Source organism: Numenius arquata, chromosome 5 (assembly GCF_964106895.1).
Source record: "Numenius arquata chromosome 5, bNumArq3.hap1.1, whole genome shotgun sequence".
NCBI classification, from domain to species: domain Eukaryota; kingdom Metazoa; phylum Chordata; class Aves; order Charadriiformes; family Scolopacidae; genus Numenius; species Numenius arquata.
The window spans coordinates 2,242,148-2,260,388 of record NC_133580.1 but is presented as its reverse complement, the minus strand read 5'-3'; the positions used below and the strand labels follow the sequence as shown (position 1 = coordinate 2,260,388).

General features: G+C 57.2%; 1 protein-coding gene across 1 annotated transcript; it reads right to left on the bottom strand.

Moving 5' to 3' along the window:
- Window positions 1-689: 689 nt before the first annotated feature.
- On the bottom strand, window positions 690-1,757 carry LOC141464828 (G-protein coupled receptor 12-like). Its single transcript, XM_074147955.1, has one exon. It carries the CDS (start codon window positions 1,755-1,757, stop codon window positions 690-692), a length of 1,068 nt encoding a protein of 355 aa, XP_074004056.1.
- Window positions 1,758-18,241: the final 16,484 nt, after the last annotated feature.

Genomic DNA, 18,241 nt, shown 5'->3' with positions numbered 1-18,241 from the left:
CACCCCAGTCCCCGCCACCACCCCCCCCTCCCCGGCTCCCTGCGCTCCTCCGGGCCCCCCCGCCGAGCCGGAGCTGTCCGCTCCCTCGGTGCTGAACGCGTCCGTCCCCGTCCCCCCCCCCGCCCCGATTATTGCATAGCGTTGCAAGACCTGATTTTAGGGGGACGGGGGGTGGGGGGGGGCGCTGTGTGTGTGCCCGCCCCGCACAACCACCGCACCCGTGGGGAGACCAGCCCCGCCGTGGGGGAGCCCGACACCCGCCCCCTCTGCTTCCTGTGGCCGCCACCCGTGGTGGGATGTGCCCCCGGGGCGGGGGTGGAAGCCACCCGGCCAGCCCGCTGCTCCCCTGGCTCCTTACCCCGAGAGGAGACAAACGCCATCGTACCGAGATCCTTTTTTTTTTTTCCTTTTCTTTTTTTTTTTTTTTTTGGTGTTTTGTGTTTTTAAATAAAAAATAAAATGTGTAAGAAAATAACATTTCTAAAAGAAAACCATTATCATTCTTCTCTCTCTCTTTCTTTCCCCCTTTTTTTTTTTCCCTTTTCCTTTTTTCCTCTTTTTGGCCATCTTTTCATGGAACGAGATGTGCTGCTGGCCGGGGGGGTTCCTCCCGGTAGGAAACAATAACGACGGAGGGGAAAAGGAGGAGGAGGAGGGCAGGGGAGCACGTCTCCCTCCCTGCTGGGTCCTCACACGTCGCTGGATGTCCTTGGTCTGGAGGAGAACGTGGAAGGGACGCACCCGCAGCAGGCCAGCCAGAGCGACTTCTGGATGTCTGGGTTTCTGAAGGCGTAAATGATGGGGTTGATGAGGGAGTTGCAGGTGGCGGGCAGCGCCAGGGAGTAGGTGTAGACCACCGGGTAGCTGGAATCGGCGACCAAGGAGTAGATGGCGAAGGGGATCCAGCACAGGGCGAAGGTGCCGAGGATGAGCGACAGGGTGGAGAGCCCTTTGCGGGTGGAGGTGGCCTGCGCCGTGGCGATGAACTGGTGCTGCACGGCGATCTGCTGGGCGTGCCGGAAGGCGATCTTGCAGATCTGCAGGTAGAGCTGCATCATGAGGGCGAAGAGGAGGAGGAAGGTGACGGCCAGCACCGCCGCGTTGTCCTTGGTGACGGGCCGCAGGATGCTGCAGGCGCTCTGGTCCCGCAGGCAGTTCCAGCCCAGGAGGGGCAGTAGCCCCACGCCGAGGCACAGTAGCCACATCAGCAGCACCATGGCGCAGGTGAAGCCCAGCGTGCGCTCGCTGTGGTAGGTGAGCGCGTTGTACAGCGACAGGTAGCGGTCCACGGTGATGGCCAGCAGGCTGCAGACGGAGGCGGAGAAGGCGGCCAGCAGCAGCCCCGCCGCCCCCAGCTCCGCCGCCTCGCTGGGCGGCCGCAGCAGGTACCGCACGGCGAAGTTGGCTACTAGCCCGAGCCCGGCCAGCAGGTCGGCCAGGGCCAGGCTGCCGATCAGCAGGAACATGGGGGCCCGCAGGCTCGGCGTGTAGAAGAGCACGGCCAGCACCAGCGCGTTTTCCCCCGCCACCGCCGTCCCCGTGGCGCACAGCGCGATGTCCCAGGGGCTGACGGCCCCCCCGGCTCCGGCTCCGGCTCCGACCCCGGCCCCGCCGCCGCCCGGCGCCGCCGTCCCCGGCCCGCCCGCCGCCGACGGCCAGGCGCTGGGCTCCGAGGCGTTGCCGAGCCCCGGGAGCCGCTGCTGCTGCTGCGGCTGCGGCTGCCACGGCTCCCCCATGGCGGCGGGGCCGTGCAGCATCGCTGGGGAGAGAGGGAGAGGGATGCGGTGAGGGACGCGGGCGCCGAGCTGCGGGGAGAGGCGCCGAGCCCCGCACCGAGCCCGCGGAGACCCTCGCACCGAGCCCCGCGCCGGGTTCCGGGGCCGCTCGCCCCGCGATACCCCGCACCGAGCCCCGCACCGGGCCGCCCCCGCCCCGCCGCAGGGCGCATCCCCGTCCGCCTCCCCCCAGCCCGACCGCAGCTTCTCCGGCAAGTAACACACCCCCGCCTCCTCCCAGCGCCCCCCCGGCCCGGCGTACGCCGTTATCCCCCCCCGCCCCACACGCACCCTCTCCCGGGGGAAGCCTCGCCGCTAGCTCCTGCTCCTCCCGGCGGGCTGAGGCCGAGCACAACTCAGCGCCCCGCTGCCGGCCGCAACCTCCATGAGCTCTGCCCCGCGCAGGATCCGCAGGCGCTGCGCACCCCGCCGCCGGGGGAAGCACGGTGCCGGCTGCCCCCTCCTCCTCCTCCTCCCTTCCCCGGGGCACGGCTACCTTTTTGTTGCCTATTTATAGCGCAAAGCCTCCACTTCCCCCCCCCTCCCCCCCCCCGCCCCGCCACCTCCCCCTCCCGCAGCCCTTTCTTTTTTGCGTGCAGCGAGTAAAAATAAATACTATTAATAGGCCAGCCCTCGCATGTATGCGGAGCCGCTGATGAAATGAGAAGGCAGCGGCAAGGGACAGCCTGCATTAACTTTCTCCTTTCTCCCTCCCCTGCCCCTCCTTTGGAAAAGGGCTGGTGCAAGATGCTCCCAGCCGGCTGCAAACAGCTCTAAGAACCTGCCCCGCTCGGCGCGGTCCCCTTTGCAGGGTAAATCTGCCCCCCACCCCCCCGAGTCGTACAGTCAAGGTGTGAAGGTCGGGTGTGTGTGTGTGTGTGTGTGTGTGTGTGTGTGTGTGTGTGTGTGTGTGTGAAGCTCTGCCCGCAGCCCCCGTCACCAGCATCGCCCCTTCCCGCACGCAGCCCAGCCCGGGGGTTGTTGTTTTACCTGGCTTTAAGGCTCGAGGATCAGCTTGCTGCCCCCCGTTTTTATTTTTTTCCTTCCCAGTCCTTCCAGTCCTTGGTGTGAAGCCTCATTCCTCGGTGAGCATCGCTAATAACGTTGGCAGAGAGCTGGCATCGACTTGCACTTAATATTCCTGCCCCATTGGATCTGCTGATAAATCTCAACTCTGACGTCAAAGTCTTCACTTATATTCATGATCCAAGTCTGTGAATCAGAGCCGCTGTGATCAGAATAACAACAAGGCTGGCTCCCCGCTCCACATCCACATCCACACCCGCAGGCACGAGGAGGGGGGGGGGGGGGGGGGGATGCGCGCACCCGCTCGCACACGCACACACACACACACACACACCCCCTCCCATGCACGCACCCCCTGCACGCACCCGCCGTTCATTCATGAGCTCTCTCCCGCCGCCCCGACGCACCTCCCCAAGGTCGGGGCCCTCCGCACCTGCGTTCTTGCGGATGCAGTTTGGGTGCCAGCCAGGGCCCGGCGCCTCGCAAGGTTTATTTTTACCGCTTGTGCCGAGGGACGCGGGGATCTGAAGGGGAGGGGGGGGGGGGGGGCTGATCCGGTGTGTCGTGGCTCGGCTGCCCCGCTCTTCAAGGACAATGCCCAGGGACAGCGGCCCTGGTCCCCCTGCACCCCCAGGAACCGGCAGCTGGGGGTCCTTGGGGGACCCTGTGAAACCAGGCTGGGGCAGATGCGCCCTGCTGTGTGGGAGACATCGCACCCATCGCCTTTGCCCCACACGAGCTTTCCTCCAGCCAGCGAAAAAGCTGGGATGAGGAAGATCAAGACCTGGGAGCTTCACATGGGCTGCCCAGCCCAGCACCCACCCTCCCTCATGGGGTCCTGTTTGAAGATGATGGGTGCAGGGGTCTGTCCCCCTCCCCGCAGCACCCAACCACCCCCAAGGTGTCTTTCCTGACTATTTGGGAAAGGATCTGCCTAGAGAGGAACAAATCCCAAAGGCACGATTGTTTTTCCGGCCACAAACAGCTCTGTGATTCGGAGGGGGAGCAGGATCTTCAAAGGAGGGATGCTCCGCTCCCGTGTCGGCAATATTTCAGCTACACCTTCTCCCCCCTTTTCCTGCTGGTTTCATAACACTCCAGCTTTACTCCTTCATCCCCCTCTCTCTTCCAGGCGGGAGCTGTGCAGTGCAGCGAGCTCCGTGCCGGGAAGGATTTCCAGCTCCCGATGCGCAAAGATATTTAGGTGAATATCGGTGGTTTTGGCTGAACCCAATCGCCCCAGTTAGGAGCATCTGGGTTCTTAATCAGGCCAAGCCCCATCCCGGGGGACTTGAATCGTCATCTACCTGGGGCCGCCGGCCGCGTGACTGCGCGCCGTTGTGTGCCCAGTGACATGAGCAGCATGAAAAGGGGCGGAGGAAATCTGAGTGAAGAACTGAATGAATTCAGCTCCCAGTAATTACACACCGCCTGGGAACGGGGAGGCGGGTGAGGAGCTCTGATTGATTCCCATCGGCAGCTGCCTCTGCCGGGAGGTGGGTGAAGAAGCCGGGCTGGACTGAGCTGCTGCGGCAGAGGGGATGTGACGGCCCCATGAGGTGCTCTGCAGGGACGCAGCCCACCCCAGGGCCCCCAGGCTGAGATGAGTGCGGGCGGTCTCAGCCCAGCCAGGCTGACGGACCGCAGGCAGCCACAGGTCTGAGCAGGGACAGCCCTGCTGTCCCCACCAGATCTGCTGGGGGCTGCCGAATCCCCCACCTGGCAGAGGGGAGGCTGCTGCAGCTCCAGGCCCCCACGTCCAGCCGGCAGCGAGGCTGAGCAGGGATGGGCACATGCAGATGCGCTGTGCGTCCCTCCAGAAAGTACCCTCAGACACCCAGTTGGCCCTGATTGGTCCTCGGATCCTCTCATCTATAGCTGTCCCTTGCAGGGACATGCACACTCCAGTGGGTCTCAGCTGGCCCCAAACCCCCCGGTCTCACCAGCTTGTACCCCCCACTCACTCCAGCATCCAGTCCCTTCTGCAGTCTCACTCGCGGATGCACTCTGGGTCTCTCGGTTGATCCCCAGGTCCCGTGGTAGCACTGGTAGTCCCAAACCACCTTGCTGCCTCCCTTCCCCACCTTTGGTTCCTCCCCTCAGTGTCCCGCCATGAGTTTGGCATAGCCCCAAGCCGCTTTTCCCACGTCCTGCAGCGAGTTCCAGACCCCGCAGGTGTTATCCCTCTCCATTCGAGAGATGCTCCCTTTCCATACACTCATCACAACAGGCTTCTTGCCCAGCAATCGGGGCTGCTTGCCCTCCTGCGACAGCCCAGGGAGGAGCAACTTTGTGTGTCTGATGAGGTTTTAGGGGGGTTTCACTACCTGGCTGTGCCCCCCCGCTGTGTAAGGGGTCCCAGGGCTGTGCATCTTCCAGCCTCCTCTCCCTTTGCTCCCGTACCAAGGAGGACATAAACTATCCAATGTGCCGGCCGCAGAACAGGCTACCCAATTACTTCCCTATTAACTGGGAGTCATTTTGGGATGCCCCCAGACCCTCTCAGTGGTGTTGGTGCCTCCCCTTGTCTGAAAAGGGAGATTGTGTCAGGGCAGCCGGGGCTGCTGGGGCACAGAATGTCGTGGTTTTTTTAAGGCACCGGTGACAAAAATTATATTATTTGGCCATTTTTGTACCAAGGCATGCCACCTCCAGAGCTGCCCTGACTGCAAGCGGCGTTGCATCTGTGAGGATTCGCCACTGCCCATCGTATTTGTAATATTTGAGCATCTGCCTTTTATAGTTGCACGTAGTGGTCTGAGCTCCCTGGGTATCTGCAAGAACATTTGGGCAATACATCAAGTATGCTTTATCTATATTCAAATTACAGACTCATTAGCAAGGAGTAAAAAATCAAAGCTAATCAAAGTCACCAGCAAAAATCTATCTCTGTAATTAGACAGGCCACCAGCCTCACCTGGGAATGTCGTTCAGCAAGGAGAAGGCTTTCCCTTGTCGTTTCCCATCTTCAATTCTCATCCTCCTCCTTGGCTTTTGGCCCTTGGGAGGAAACTCAGTGCTAAACACCACGAACGGTCCTCCCCCAGCACTGCCCCATGGGGATGTGGGGGGCCAAGCCGGCTGCCAGCCCCCAGCAGGGCTTGACCTGGGTCTCATCCTGCCTTAGAAATGGTGGGGTTTTGGTTAAAAATCAAGTGGCTGGCAATGTGGCTGCCTGGCGGGCAGGACATGAACTTGGGAACCACTGAATCTCTACCCCTGTCTCTGACTTGCTTCACTGTAGCTATTTCTACATCCAGGTCTTCATGGTGATTAATTAGGTGGCCCTAAGAGGGAGCTAACGAAGACCTGGGTGGGTTGTGGGGTGGCAATAACTAATGACCCGGCTGTTCAAGGCAGAGCCCACCCATAACAAGTCTGCACAAGGGCTGATGCTTAACAGGCATAACGGGTGGTGCGGAGCTCACCAAGAGGAGTAACTCCAATGCCAATAATTGCAAAAATGGACGGACCAGCAGCGTTTTTGCCCCTGTGTGTTGGTTTTGCAAACGGCAACCAAAATGCCCTGAAAGCCACGGGCAACCGAGCCAGCGGGCAGCCAGGTTTGGCTCCCCTGGGCTACGTGGTGAGCCCCGTGCCATCGCCGATGGCTAGTAATGCCGTGTGGGGAGCCCGTCTGGGCATCTCCACTCTCCATCACGGGCTGGAGTTACACCGTGCCTGGGACATGATAAAATAGATGTGATGCAATTCTCCATCATTTTTTTTATTTCTCTAAAAGCGTTAAAATCGGCTTTATTTCTTTTCCTAGAGGAAACATCCTTACCTCCCCTCACCACACAGGCTTTTCCCACCCTAACTCCTGCTCCCGACAGAGCATCCCGCAGCCGAGCTGGCAAACCCATGAGTTTGTTGCCTTGAGAGTGCCCCCCCCCAAGACTTGCGTGCAAAGCTGCACCGCTGGAAATTCATCCCCGCGTTTATACCGGCATCTTTTCCGCAGCGAGAGGACGCAGCCTTATTTCAGCGCCTCTGTTGTTCCCTATTACTCCAACGGTGCTTGAAGAGCTATAAGAAGGAAAAGCGCGGCTATAATTAGCACTGCTGACTAATCAGGGTGGCAAGCAAGCGCGCTGTGCCCGCCAGCCTCCCCAAAACGGGGCCGTCGGGGGCCGCACGCCGCTGGAGAGCGCGTCAAGTCCTACATTCAAAGGCTTTGCATAATCTTTGCGAATACGGGGTGGAAATTAGGCCATTTTCTCGCCACCGCTGCTGCTGCCAGAGAGCGGGGACTTCTCACCGGTGCTGCTTCGGCTACGGGGCTCCAGCCTCCCAGCCCAGCAGGAGGAAGGACTGGGGCTCTGTGATGGGTTTGGGGGCTGAGGTGCCGATGTCAAACCCAGGCAGAGGAGAAGGTGGAAGCGGGGAGGAGTCTGGCTTATACAATCACCTGCCTCTGTTGAAAAACAAATGATTTGGCTGAAAATCCTCTTTGGAATGGACCCATTCCAGACCCAAGGGCCTGGCTTGCAGAAGTGACTTCTGCCATCCTGCCTGCAAAAGCACTGTTGCCATCTCATTTGTACCTCTTGGAGGGCTAGGGGTGGATGGATGGATGGATGGATGGATGGATGGATGGATGGATGGATGGCTTTTGCAGCACTGGGGAACACAGGTCCCAGCCTGCCCCGCGCTGTGGAGATGTGCGAGACCTTCCCGCACCAAAATGAGATATTTCTGGGTTGTCCAGTGTGGGGACACCATTGCAATTAGACACCCAGCTGCTGTGAACGCTCCCCCTGTTTAGCAACAGCCTCGGAAGGGTGCAGGTACCACGGGGACGTGGGGCAGGGACACTGAGTGCACTGCACCCCGGCTCACTCTCGACTTCTGTGGCAGCAGTTTGCCCTGGGAGGCTGTTGGGGTTCCCATCGTCGGGGATGGGCTCAGCCATGCTCTGGTGGCAGGTCCAGGCATCCCTGCATCTCTGCCTCCCTGCATCCCTGCATCTCTGCATCCCTGCATCTCTGCATCCCTGCATCCTGCTGGCAGCTGCACGGGGACAAGACCCTATTGCCGCCTGCACAGAGACAGGACCCAAATGGCATCTGCATGGGTCCCCCAGGGACCAAGCTGTGGCAGGAGGGAAGGAGCAGCCCTGTGTGGTTTGAAGGCTCGCTCTGACTTCTCCTCCCAGTTCCCACCAAAAACTCAGGCCGAAGCCGGGGGAGGATTTTTCCTCCTCCCTTCAGTGATATCATTCCCTCCCAAATGATTTTGCTCCAAGATCCACAGGCTCCACCGCTCGCCTGAGCCAGAGGAACACATTTTGAAGCACCTTCGCTGGCACACACCCTGTCACCATATGTCAGCTCAGCTCTGGCCAGCAGGGCTTCTGGGCCAGGCTGGATTTTTCTGAAACAAAGGGCTTTTGCGCTGTGTTTTCCTCCTTCTCCCAGGCTGTATTTGGTGCCCTGCGTGGCTACTTCATCAGCAGTGACTGTGCTTCCCCTGCGCCGGGATTCATCACGCCATAGGGAACACTGGGAGCGTGCAGGATGCGAGTCAAAATGTTAGGGCAGATGATTGTGATAATTAATAATTAACAATAACCTAATTTACCTGACATGGCACATCAGTAAGGAGGGTTTTCTGTGGTTTAGCAAGGGGCAAAATAAGAAATATTCCTTAAAAGATAAATAAAAATCTGGAGTCCTTTTGCAGCTGAGAGCAGGGCAGCCTTCCCTCCCTGCTGGTGTCCCTGCTGCCACCAGCGCGAGCTTCCCAAAGCCAGGCCAGGAGCGAGCTGCTCCAGAGGCGCTGGGCTGCTGCACCCACACTGGGACCACCATAAGCCCCACCGTGAGCCCCAGGAGGCACATGGGTCTGAGGACCAGGAAGGTCCCAGGTTCTTGCAGAAAAGCCATCAACTGCCCTGGATCTGGTGATACACCAGTGCCGAAAGAAATCTGCAGCCACCGCGCGCCGGTCGGGATGGATTTGTGGCTCCATTGCAAGCGCTAAACCTCCGCACTGATCCCTCCCGATGTGCTGGCACGGGGGGGGAGTGTTAAGCAGCCCACCCAGCGGGGAAAACCCCCCCTGAGGCAGCACTCAAAGGACCTCCAGCCTCCTCAGTTCCTTTCCCGCTGGGCAGGAAGGACGTCGGGTTTCATAAAACCCGGGGAACAAGTTCTCAGCTTTGAAGTCGAGCAAAAAGCAGCTCCGACACCCCCTCGCCCGAGCACAGCCGGTCATCTCTATTTATTGATTTTAACTCTGGCTTCTGACATTTAAACAGGATCCTACGTGGAGTCACGGTGCTGGGCTCCGGTCCAAGCATCTCCTGAGCACGGGTACATTCCCTGGAATTAGGCTGGGGACCACATTGCCCAGATCCAGAGCCTTGGTCTGAAACGTGGGGTGGGCTAGGACTTTATCAGAGAAAGGTCACAGCTGCTTGCTGGTAAGTGAAATAATGAACGTAAAGCAAAAATCATAGAATCATAGAATCATGGAATGGTTAGAGTTGGAAGGGACCTTAAAGATCATCGAGTTCCAACCCCCCTGCCATGGGCAGGGACACCTCCCACCGGACCAGGTTGCTCAAAGCCCCATCCAGCCTGGCCTTGAACACTTCCAAAAAAACCAAGCACTTGGCTTGGAGAAAATTCAGCTTGAGTTAGGGAGAGTTATAACCGGGTAAAGCCAAGTGCCAGGAGCCGACAGGAGCAGCCCCACGGGCTCACGTGAGATGTTGCCTCCCCTGCCAAGCCAGAGCCCTGCGCAGCCCAGCAGGATGAGACCCAAAAGGAGCTAAAAATGCCCACCCGTCCCTAAAATTCTTGGTCACAGAAACAACATGGAAAAGGCAGATTTCAGCCCCCTGCACACGACAGGCTCGGTTTCTCCCCCAGCCCAGGGCACAGGCGTGAAGTCCTCTCTCTTCAGTCATGAGGGCAATGCTATTTCTGCCCGTGAATATCTCAGCAGGAGCAGGGAAGGTTTCCTGACTCCCCCTGGGGCATTTGCAGGCAGCATCGCTGCAGGCCACGGCCACTGCGGGCACCGGGCTTGCTGGCAACCTGGGTCTTATCCCAACCCTCAGCTTGAGCCGCACGCACTCAGATTTTGGGTGTACAGAGGTATTTTTCCTCCTCTGGGCATTGCATTTTCTCCTCTGGCACCATGGCCCAGGGCTGCGTCTCAGTAGGGGGGAATTTGCCCAGGATAAAAGGGACATTTCTAGAAGTACAAACACTCAGCCAGAGCGGAGAGCTGCTAAATATACTGGGAATCTGCCTTCTCCATCCTCCAGGATGGGGTTTAAACCAGAAAATTCCCCAAGGATTTCACTCTGCCCTGGGGACTTTATCCCAGAGCTGTGCCGTGCTCCCCCCATAGCAATGCTGGAGGTGGCTTGGCTGGGAAACATCGTCCCCCTGTGACTCCCATGGCCGAATTTGTGGCAGAAGAGCTCTTGGCAGAGGGAATGAGAAAGCAGAAAACCAGCAGTGGGGAAAGCCCTCCAAATACTTTAAACCTGCCAAATTTGAAGGGACTGGGGAGGTCTCGGTGCAAGCTCCTGGGAGCAGAGCAGCAGTTTCCCTGGTGTGTGCAGGAGAACGATGGGTGGCCTTGGCAGAAACACAATGTACAGCACGGAGGGAAGCCGGGTCCATGGCACAGGTCATGTCTGGTCCCAGGGACGTCTCATCCAGGACTGAGCCGTGGGTCTCACATGCCACAGGGAGCCCTGGCACCATCACCAGCAGGCTGCTCACCACGGATCCTGCCTCCCGCTGCCGGCAGAGCCACGGGGGATTTACACGTCGCAGCACAGAGACTGTTTGCATCCGATCTGCCTTTATTTACCACCTGGGAGTCCCCAGGCAGGGCGAGGATGGCAGGACAGATGGGGAGGATGAGACATGGGACTGCACCTTCCCATCCAGTTTTAAGCTATTTCCCTTATTCTTTTTTAAACTATTTCCCTTATTTTTTTTAATTTTTTTTTTTTTCTCCCAAAAGGTCAGCTTTCCTGTCAGAGCTAGAAGTCACGATCGTCTTCCCTGATATCGGTGTAATCGTGTTTGATGAGTCACTTGTTTAACGGGAAGAGGCTGCTGGTTGCTATAGGGACGGCAGCAGAGGGGAGAGGATCCCTTCATTACCCTAATCACTGCTTGTGACGGAGACAACACAACCCCAAACAATTCCAGACCAAACTCCCTTTGGTCGTAACTTTTTGACAGTTCGATACGCCGGGCTCTTTCCCCAGCCACGGGGCTGCAGAAGTGCCTGGGCAGGTCGCTGAGCATGGGACAATCTTGAGTTTGGGGACATCACAGGGCTGGGAGGTGACGGGGACCAGGGAGGGGTACAGATAAGTGTGATGCTTGATATCGGGCTTGGGCACCATGGGGGAGCCAGGAGCTGCAGGGGCTGCAGCGGCGTTGGGGTGATGGAAGGAGACACCCATGAGCTCCTCACCACCGGCTCACTAAATACCCGTCCCTCCTTAAGCTGTTTCTCTATATCCCAGGAAAAAACTGTGGCTCCTGGGAGTGCTGGGGCTGATCCCTTTGCGAGGCAGCCGGTGCCCAAAGGGAGACACTGGCAGCACCAGGGGAACTGTGGCTCTTTGTCACCTTTGGAAATGAGGCCACCGGGTCACGGAGCCCAGCTGCTGAGGTCACCAGGACCCATCTCCTCCCAGCTCGGTGCTCGCCAGCCTTTCTCCCCTCTGGGTTTCATGGCCATGGGGCATCCCTGTCCCACAGTCGGCAGCCCCCAGGGGCACCCACTTGGTCCCTTTGCCCTTTGCTTCACCTTCTTGTCTCCTGTGCCAGACTGGGGGATTTATTCCCCAATTTGTTCCCAGAGGAGACTCCTGGCCACTTCTACAGGGGACACGGGAGGGGAAATTCTGCCAGGTCCATCCCTACAGACCCCCACTGCTGTCAGTAGCCCCCCACCGTCTGCACGATGTTCAGCAGAGGTGCTGCTCTCTCCCGGGACACCCCCTGCTTTCCCGGCTCTTCATTAGGGAACCACTAATTACCACCACAGTGTTCATCGATGCCGTTTCACCGCAACGCTCTTGTTTTGTGTAAATGGGCTATATTTAGCTCCGCTGCTCCTGCTGGGGATGCTGCTTGCCTGCTCACACTTTTTCCTCTGGATCAGGAGAATTTGGTGCCTCTTGGTGGTGGGGAGAAGAGACGGGAGGAACCTCCAGCCTTCAGCCTCCCAAAAGGTTTGTGCTTGTTCTCTCCCCCAGGAGCGGGTTTGAAGAGCTCCTTAACGGGCTCCCAGCAGCGCTGAGTTTCCGAAAGGAGCATCCTGTCCCCTTCACAAATCCCACCGTGAAAAATAAAAGGTGGGAAAAATAAAAGGAGGATGGATGGCAGTAGGGGAGATCCGAGCCTCCCGGCTACCGGCTGTCCTATGGGGAAGGGGAGATGCTGTATGTGATGCAACTAAATGATCGTTATAGCCTGGTGTGTAATTAAATCTGACCCAAAATCCCCAAGTTTGGGATCACCTGTGGCTGGGTGGCTATTTCAGGAAGGAAAAAAAAATCCCCCTGCTCTCCCCATCAGGTGTTTCTTGAGGCACACAAGAGGCAAAATAGCTTCTTTACCTATCCGAGCAGGGGGGGCAGCTGGGCAGGGGGGGAAGCAGGAGGCGGCCGGGGCTCCCGCTGCGGCCCTGAAGGTCGGCCCCGCTCACAGCCTGCGCCGGCTTCACGCCGGGAAACCGCGGGCGGGCGAGCAGAGGGCTATTTTTAGCCGTTTGGCTTTTTAAGAAAACAAAACCCCATCCAGGAAAAACACCGCTGATACACTGGGAAAAATAAACCCAGCCCCGATCCCGGTCCTCGGGAGCATCCTGTGCCCTCCGGGGAGCATCCCCGCACCCTCCTGTGCCTGCAGGTGCCGTGCTGGGGTTGGGGACCAGACCACCCAGCCCTGGCTCACTGCAAATTTAGAGAAATATAGGGGATTTCGCCCCAAGGCACGGCAAGCCTGTTTGGATTGCCTGTCTATTTAACTTAAATTTCCCCAAATTACAGTATTTTCATCCTTGAAACCTTTCAAGGTGCCCACAGCAGCATATAGAGTGTGACACAGTCCTGGGGCTAAGTCCTCACCTTCCCCGTGTCCTGCAGTGGGATGGGTGTTGGCCCCTGGCCCCCACTGCCCAGCCATGGGGGACAGCAAGGGACAAAACTCTGGCGGGGGAGCAGGGCTGTGTCTGGGCAGCGCGACACGCTCAGCAGGATAAATAAAAGGGAGTTAATACACAACGAGAGGCGGCTGGACGTCCCCCAGCCAGACCATCCAGCTCATCCCTCCTCCATCTACCGCTCCGGGACTCATCGGCAGCTCCACGGTGGCTGCTGACAGCTTTTGAGAGAGCCCTGAGTAATGCTACAGCAGAGAAAAATAAACTGCTCGGCTTCTCCCGGCACCCAAGGAAGAGGAGATGCCTCTGGAGCGGCGCAGGGGAAGGCAGCGGCCAACGGTGCCGACTCAGGGAGCGTTGGCTGCCGAGGGGGCGAGCGGCAGTTTGAATCCATCAAAGATGCACGACTCAAAGGGACACCTCCTTAAATGCTTCCCAGGAGGGGAAAATCAGTCTGGAAACAGAATCATGGAATCACAGAATTCTCAGAGTTGGAAGGGACCTCTAGAGATCATCCAGTCCAACTCCCCTGCCAAAGCAGGGTTGCCCAGAGCACATCACTCAGGGCTGCATCCAGGTGGGTCTTGAAGATCTCCAGAGAAGGGGACTCCACGACCTCCCTGGGCAGCCTGTTCCAGGGCTCTGCCACCCTCACCGGAAAGAAGTTTCTCCTCATATTTGAATGGAACTTCCCATGTTCCAGCTTGTGCCTGTTGCCCCTCATCCTGTCACTGGGAACCACTGAAAAGAGTCCAGCTCCATCCTCCTTCAACCCACCCTTTAGATACTTATAAGCATTGATAAGGTCTCCCCTCAGCCTTCTCTTCTCCAGGCTAAAGAGCCCCAGCTCTCTCAGCCTTTCCTCATCAGGGAGATGCTCCAATCCCTCCATCATCTTTGTTGCCCTACGCTGGACTCTCTCCAGTAGTTCCCTGTCTCTCTTGAACTGGGGAACCCAGAACTGGACACAGTATTCCAGTTGTGGCCTCACCAGTGCAAACGGATGGGATGAAACCCAACGCAAGACAGCGTTAATCATCCCTACAGGGCAGAGATGGAGAAGGGGTCTGCGCGCCAGGAGGGTGGCTGGTCGGTGATTTTGGGGCATCCCAGCCGCTCGAAGGAGAGCCGGCTCCTTCCCTGCAAGACTCACCAGCCCAGCGTGTTATTTTTTTCAGTGCCGAGATATAATTAGTGCCAGTTCTTCAGGAGCTGTCACTCAGCATCACGCAACGTTTGCTTTTCTTAGGAATATGACTAACCGGCAAATGATTAAACACGCTCAGCGAAGGAGGAGGGGGAAGTGAAATCTTTTTTTCCTCCCTGAGAAGGAAAAAAAAAACCACCAACCAACCAACTTCAGGAGCCACTTTGCAGTCCCAGAGAGAGGGATGAACTTCGACAGCGCTCGAGGAGGGATGTGTGAGCCACCCGCCAGCCACGCCGGTGTAAAAAAGGGGAAAAGAGAATGAAAGCGCGATTGGAGGGAGCCAAAACCAGGCATAAATCTAAGGTCCTCCTCAAGCAAAAGTCCTATGAAAATGTATGGCTTTGACTACTTGTTTCCCACAAACTCTTAATTAGTCATTTATTTTACCGCAGAACACTAACTAAACACAATATGGGTTTTCATTGCTACCAGCTCAGCAGAACATCACGTAACGTTGACTTTACAACTACTTTGCACTCTGATTATATTGAAAGCAACGTCTTTGGATGAAAATGCCCATCGCTACGCACCACGGCTCCTCCCAACACAGGGATGCTCCGAACCACAGGTGGGAGTCACGGAGATGCTTGTAACCACGGCTGCTCTGCAGGGATGCGACCATGACAAAAAGTCAAGCCAACTTCTTGCCAACTCCTGGTTTCCCCATCGCTCGCACCTACACATGGTGCTGCGGAGGATGCTCTCGTTTGTCCTCCCTCCCTGCAGAGTCAGAGAATCACAGAATGCTATGGGGTTGGAAGGGACCTCTGGAGATCATCTAGTCCAACCCCCTGCCAGAGCGGGTCCACCCAGAGCAGGTCCCACAGGAACGTGTCCAGGCGGGTTTGGAATGTCTCCAGAGACGGAGACTCCACCACCTCTCTGGGCAGCCTCTGCCAGGGCTCTGCCGCCCTCAAGGTGAAGAAGTTCCTCCTCATGTTTAGATGGAACTTCTTATGGTCCAGTTTGTGCCCGTTCCCTCTTGTCCTGTCACTGGGCACCACTGAGAACAGACTAGCCCCATCCTCCTGACACCCACCCTTTAAGTATTTATAGGTGTTGATCAGATCCCCCCTCAGTCTTCTCTTCTCCAGACTAAAGAGACTCAAGTCTCTCAGCCTTTCCTCCTAAGAGAGATGCTCCAGGTCCCTCATCATCTTTGTAGCCCTCTGCTGTACCCTCTCCAGCAGTTCCCTGTCCTTCTGGAACTGGGGAGCCCAGAACTGGGGCTATTAAAAGAATTTTTTTAACACAGTGGGTTTCTTGAAGCTCATCCCCTCGCCAGCGTTGCTTCGAGGAAGGCTGTGTCTCCTGGGGCCCACGGGCAGCACCGCTCCAATTCCTGCCCTTTGGCTGCCACCCGCAGCCTGTGCTGCAGCCGAGAGCCGAGCTGCGGCCCCCGGAGAGCCCGAAACTGGATCCCGCTCCTTCAGATGGCTTATTTCGGAGAGGGTTTATGTTTTGTTGGGAGATATTTTTAGAAGAAGATGATGTGGTTGCCAGCTCTCACGGGAAGCCTACCGTCCCCGAGTCACCGCTGCTGAAGCTCTTGGTTCAAACCCTGGAGAAACAGCGCGGAGAAACTTGTTTTCCCAAATCCAGTGACCTCCTTCTCTTGGGGGACGAATGGGAAACTTTGGCAAAACCGAAGCTTGGCCTTTCTGCCGGGTCTGGGGCTCAAGAAACCCAGAGGCCCTAAAAATTCAAACCTGGGTTTATCTTCCCTTTTACACCACCCACGAGAAACCAGGCAAATAAGGGTAAAACCTTCACTCAGCTCTTCGCTTCACTGCACCTTGGCGATGAGTGAATGAAAATATTTCCATTTTACTCTGTCCAGTGGCTTCAGGCATCCTTTAATCACAGAATCACAGAATCTTCTAGGCTGGAAGGGACCTTCAAGATCATCTTGTCCAACCATCAACCTAACTGACAAAAATAAACACCCACAAAACAACAAAATGCAACACCATCACTAAACCATGTCTCCCAGCACCACGTCAACCTGTCTTTTGAACACCTCCAGGGATGGTGCCTCAACCACCTCCCTGGGCAGCCCATTCCAATGGCTGATAACCCTTTCAGTGAAAAAATTTTTCCTAATATCCAGCCTGAACCTCCCCTGGCGCAACTTGAGGCCGTTTCCTCTAGTCCTGTCGCCCGTGACTTGGGAGAAGAGACCGACCCCCCCTGGCTACACCCTCCTTTCAAGGAGTTGGAGAGAGCGAGAAGGTCTCTCCTCACCTCCTTTTCTCCAGGCTGAATAACCTTAGTTCCCTCAGCCTCTCCTCATGAGACTTGTTCTCCAGATCCCTCACCAGCCTTGTTGCTCTTCTCTGGACCCGCTCCAGCACCTCGACGTCTTTTTTGTGGTGAGGGGCCCAAAACTGGACACAGCACTTGAGGTGGGGCCTCACCAGTGCCCAGTACAGGGGGACGATCACCTCCCGAGTCCTACTCGCCACGCTGTTCCTGATACAGGCCAGGATGCTGTCGGCCTTCTTGGCCACCTGGGCACACTGCTGGCTGCTGTTCAGCCGGCTGGCCACCAACACCCCCAGGTCCTTTTCTGCCAGGCAGCTCCAGCCACTCTGCCCCAAGCCTGGAGCGCTGCCTGGGGTTGTTGCAACCCAAATGCCCCTTCCCGACCTGAAGACTCGCTCTCTGACCTTCACATTGTCCCCACATTTCGGGGGACACTCCGAGCACCCGGTGGGAATCTTCGGAAGGTGCCAGCGAGCTCCCTCGGCGCAGGGACACGGAGGCGCCGGGGCCGTTCCTCCACCCGCATCGGCAGCAGGTACCAGGGTGGTTTGGCTCCTTTATGCTGAAGTGACGGCAAAGAATTTTGAAGGAAAAAACGGGATTTTTTCCAGACTCGTGGCCTTTCGCTCGGAGAAATATTGTGACTCAAAGTCTGAAAGTGAACAGTTTAACATTAAAAAAAATAAAAAAACAAATTTTTTTTTAAAAAAGGAGTTGGAAAGGCTTGCCGAGAATAACACTTTTTCCCCGTCACCACCACGTGCTCTCTCGTGCAACTCGCTGCGCCCTCGCCGGGGAGGAGCGGAGGGTTTGCTGGTGCGAGGGTGGAAGCGAAGGGACCTGGAAGAGGTTTGTAAAGGAGCAATCTCTTGGCACCAGTGGATTTTTACCTCGGCTTCTCCAGGTGACGGGGAAGGGCGACTTACAGGTGTGGCTCAGACTTGAAAAAACACACGGCAACTTGGTGGTGCCCCAGTTACAGCCAAACACCCACCCACATGGGTTTTGTCCCCAGGGACCGGCCGTGATGCAAGGACGTGCTGATGAGATGAGACTTTCCACCCATCACGGCCCCCCGAACACCCGGAGTCCCCACAAACGCCGAAGAACCGCTGCAGACCTGGTGCTTGCAAAATATCGAATGTATTTATATTTTTTTATATATATATGTATCTCCTGGGGCTGGATCCAGGGGCAGAGGACACCTCCCAGCAGCGTGGCACCAAAAGCATTTATTTTGCCCTCAATAAATCTGGGCCAACGTATCTAGAGTAATACTTTGGGGGCTCTGATATTTTAAGACCTTCGTAAATCCTTTCTTATCTTCGCCCGTCAGGCCCAACTCCTCCTCTCGGGGTTTCTAAAGCCACCCTCCATTTCAAGGCCCCTGTGCTTCAACCTGACATCGGCTCACGGGGCCAGTCCCCACCGTGCCACGTGGGTCTGGGAGAGCATCTGTTCCTACACCCATCGTCTCCCACGTCCCAGACCCACCTCTCCAGACAAACCTATCCCAGCGTGGCATGAAGGGATGAGTTACCAACCGCAGCTGCTGGAGACCCTTCGTCTTCATCACGTTCCACATCAAGGCATGTTCATCACGTCCATGGCACGTTCCACATCACGGCAGCGCAGCAGCCTGTCTCCCTCGACGGAGTACCCCAGCAGCTCCATCTCCTTCGGGGAGCCCTGAAGGGTGCTCAGCAATTCTGCTGCTCGCTCCATCACCCCCTTCCTCTCGGGGATTGCAGGAGGAACCGGGGCTGTCCACTCCCCACCTCCTCAAACGCCACGTTCCACCTCTCCCGGCCCA

Coding starts and splice junctions, on each gene's coding strand:
- LOC141464828 (XM_074147955.1), bottom strand. CDS start 1,757: ATGCTGCACGGCCCCGCCGCCATGGGGGAGCCGTGGCAGCCGCAGCCG.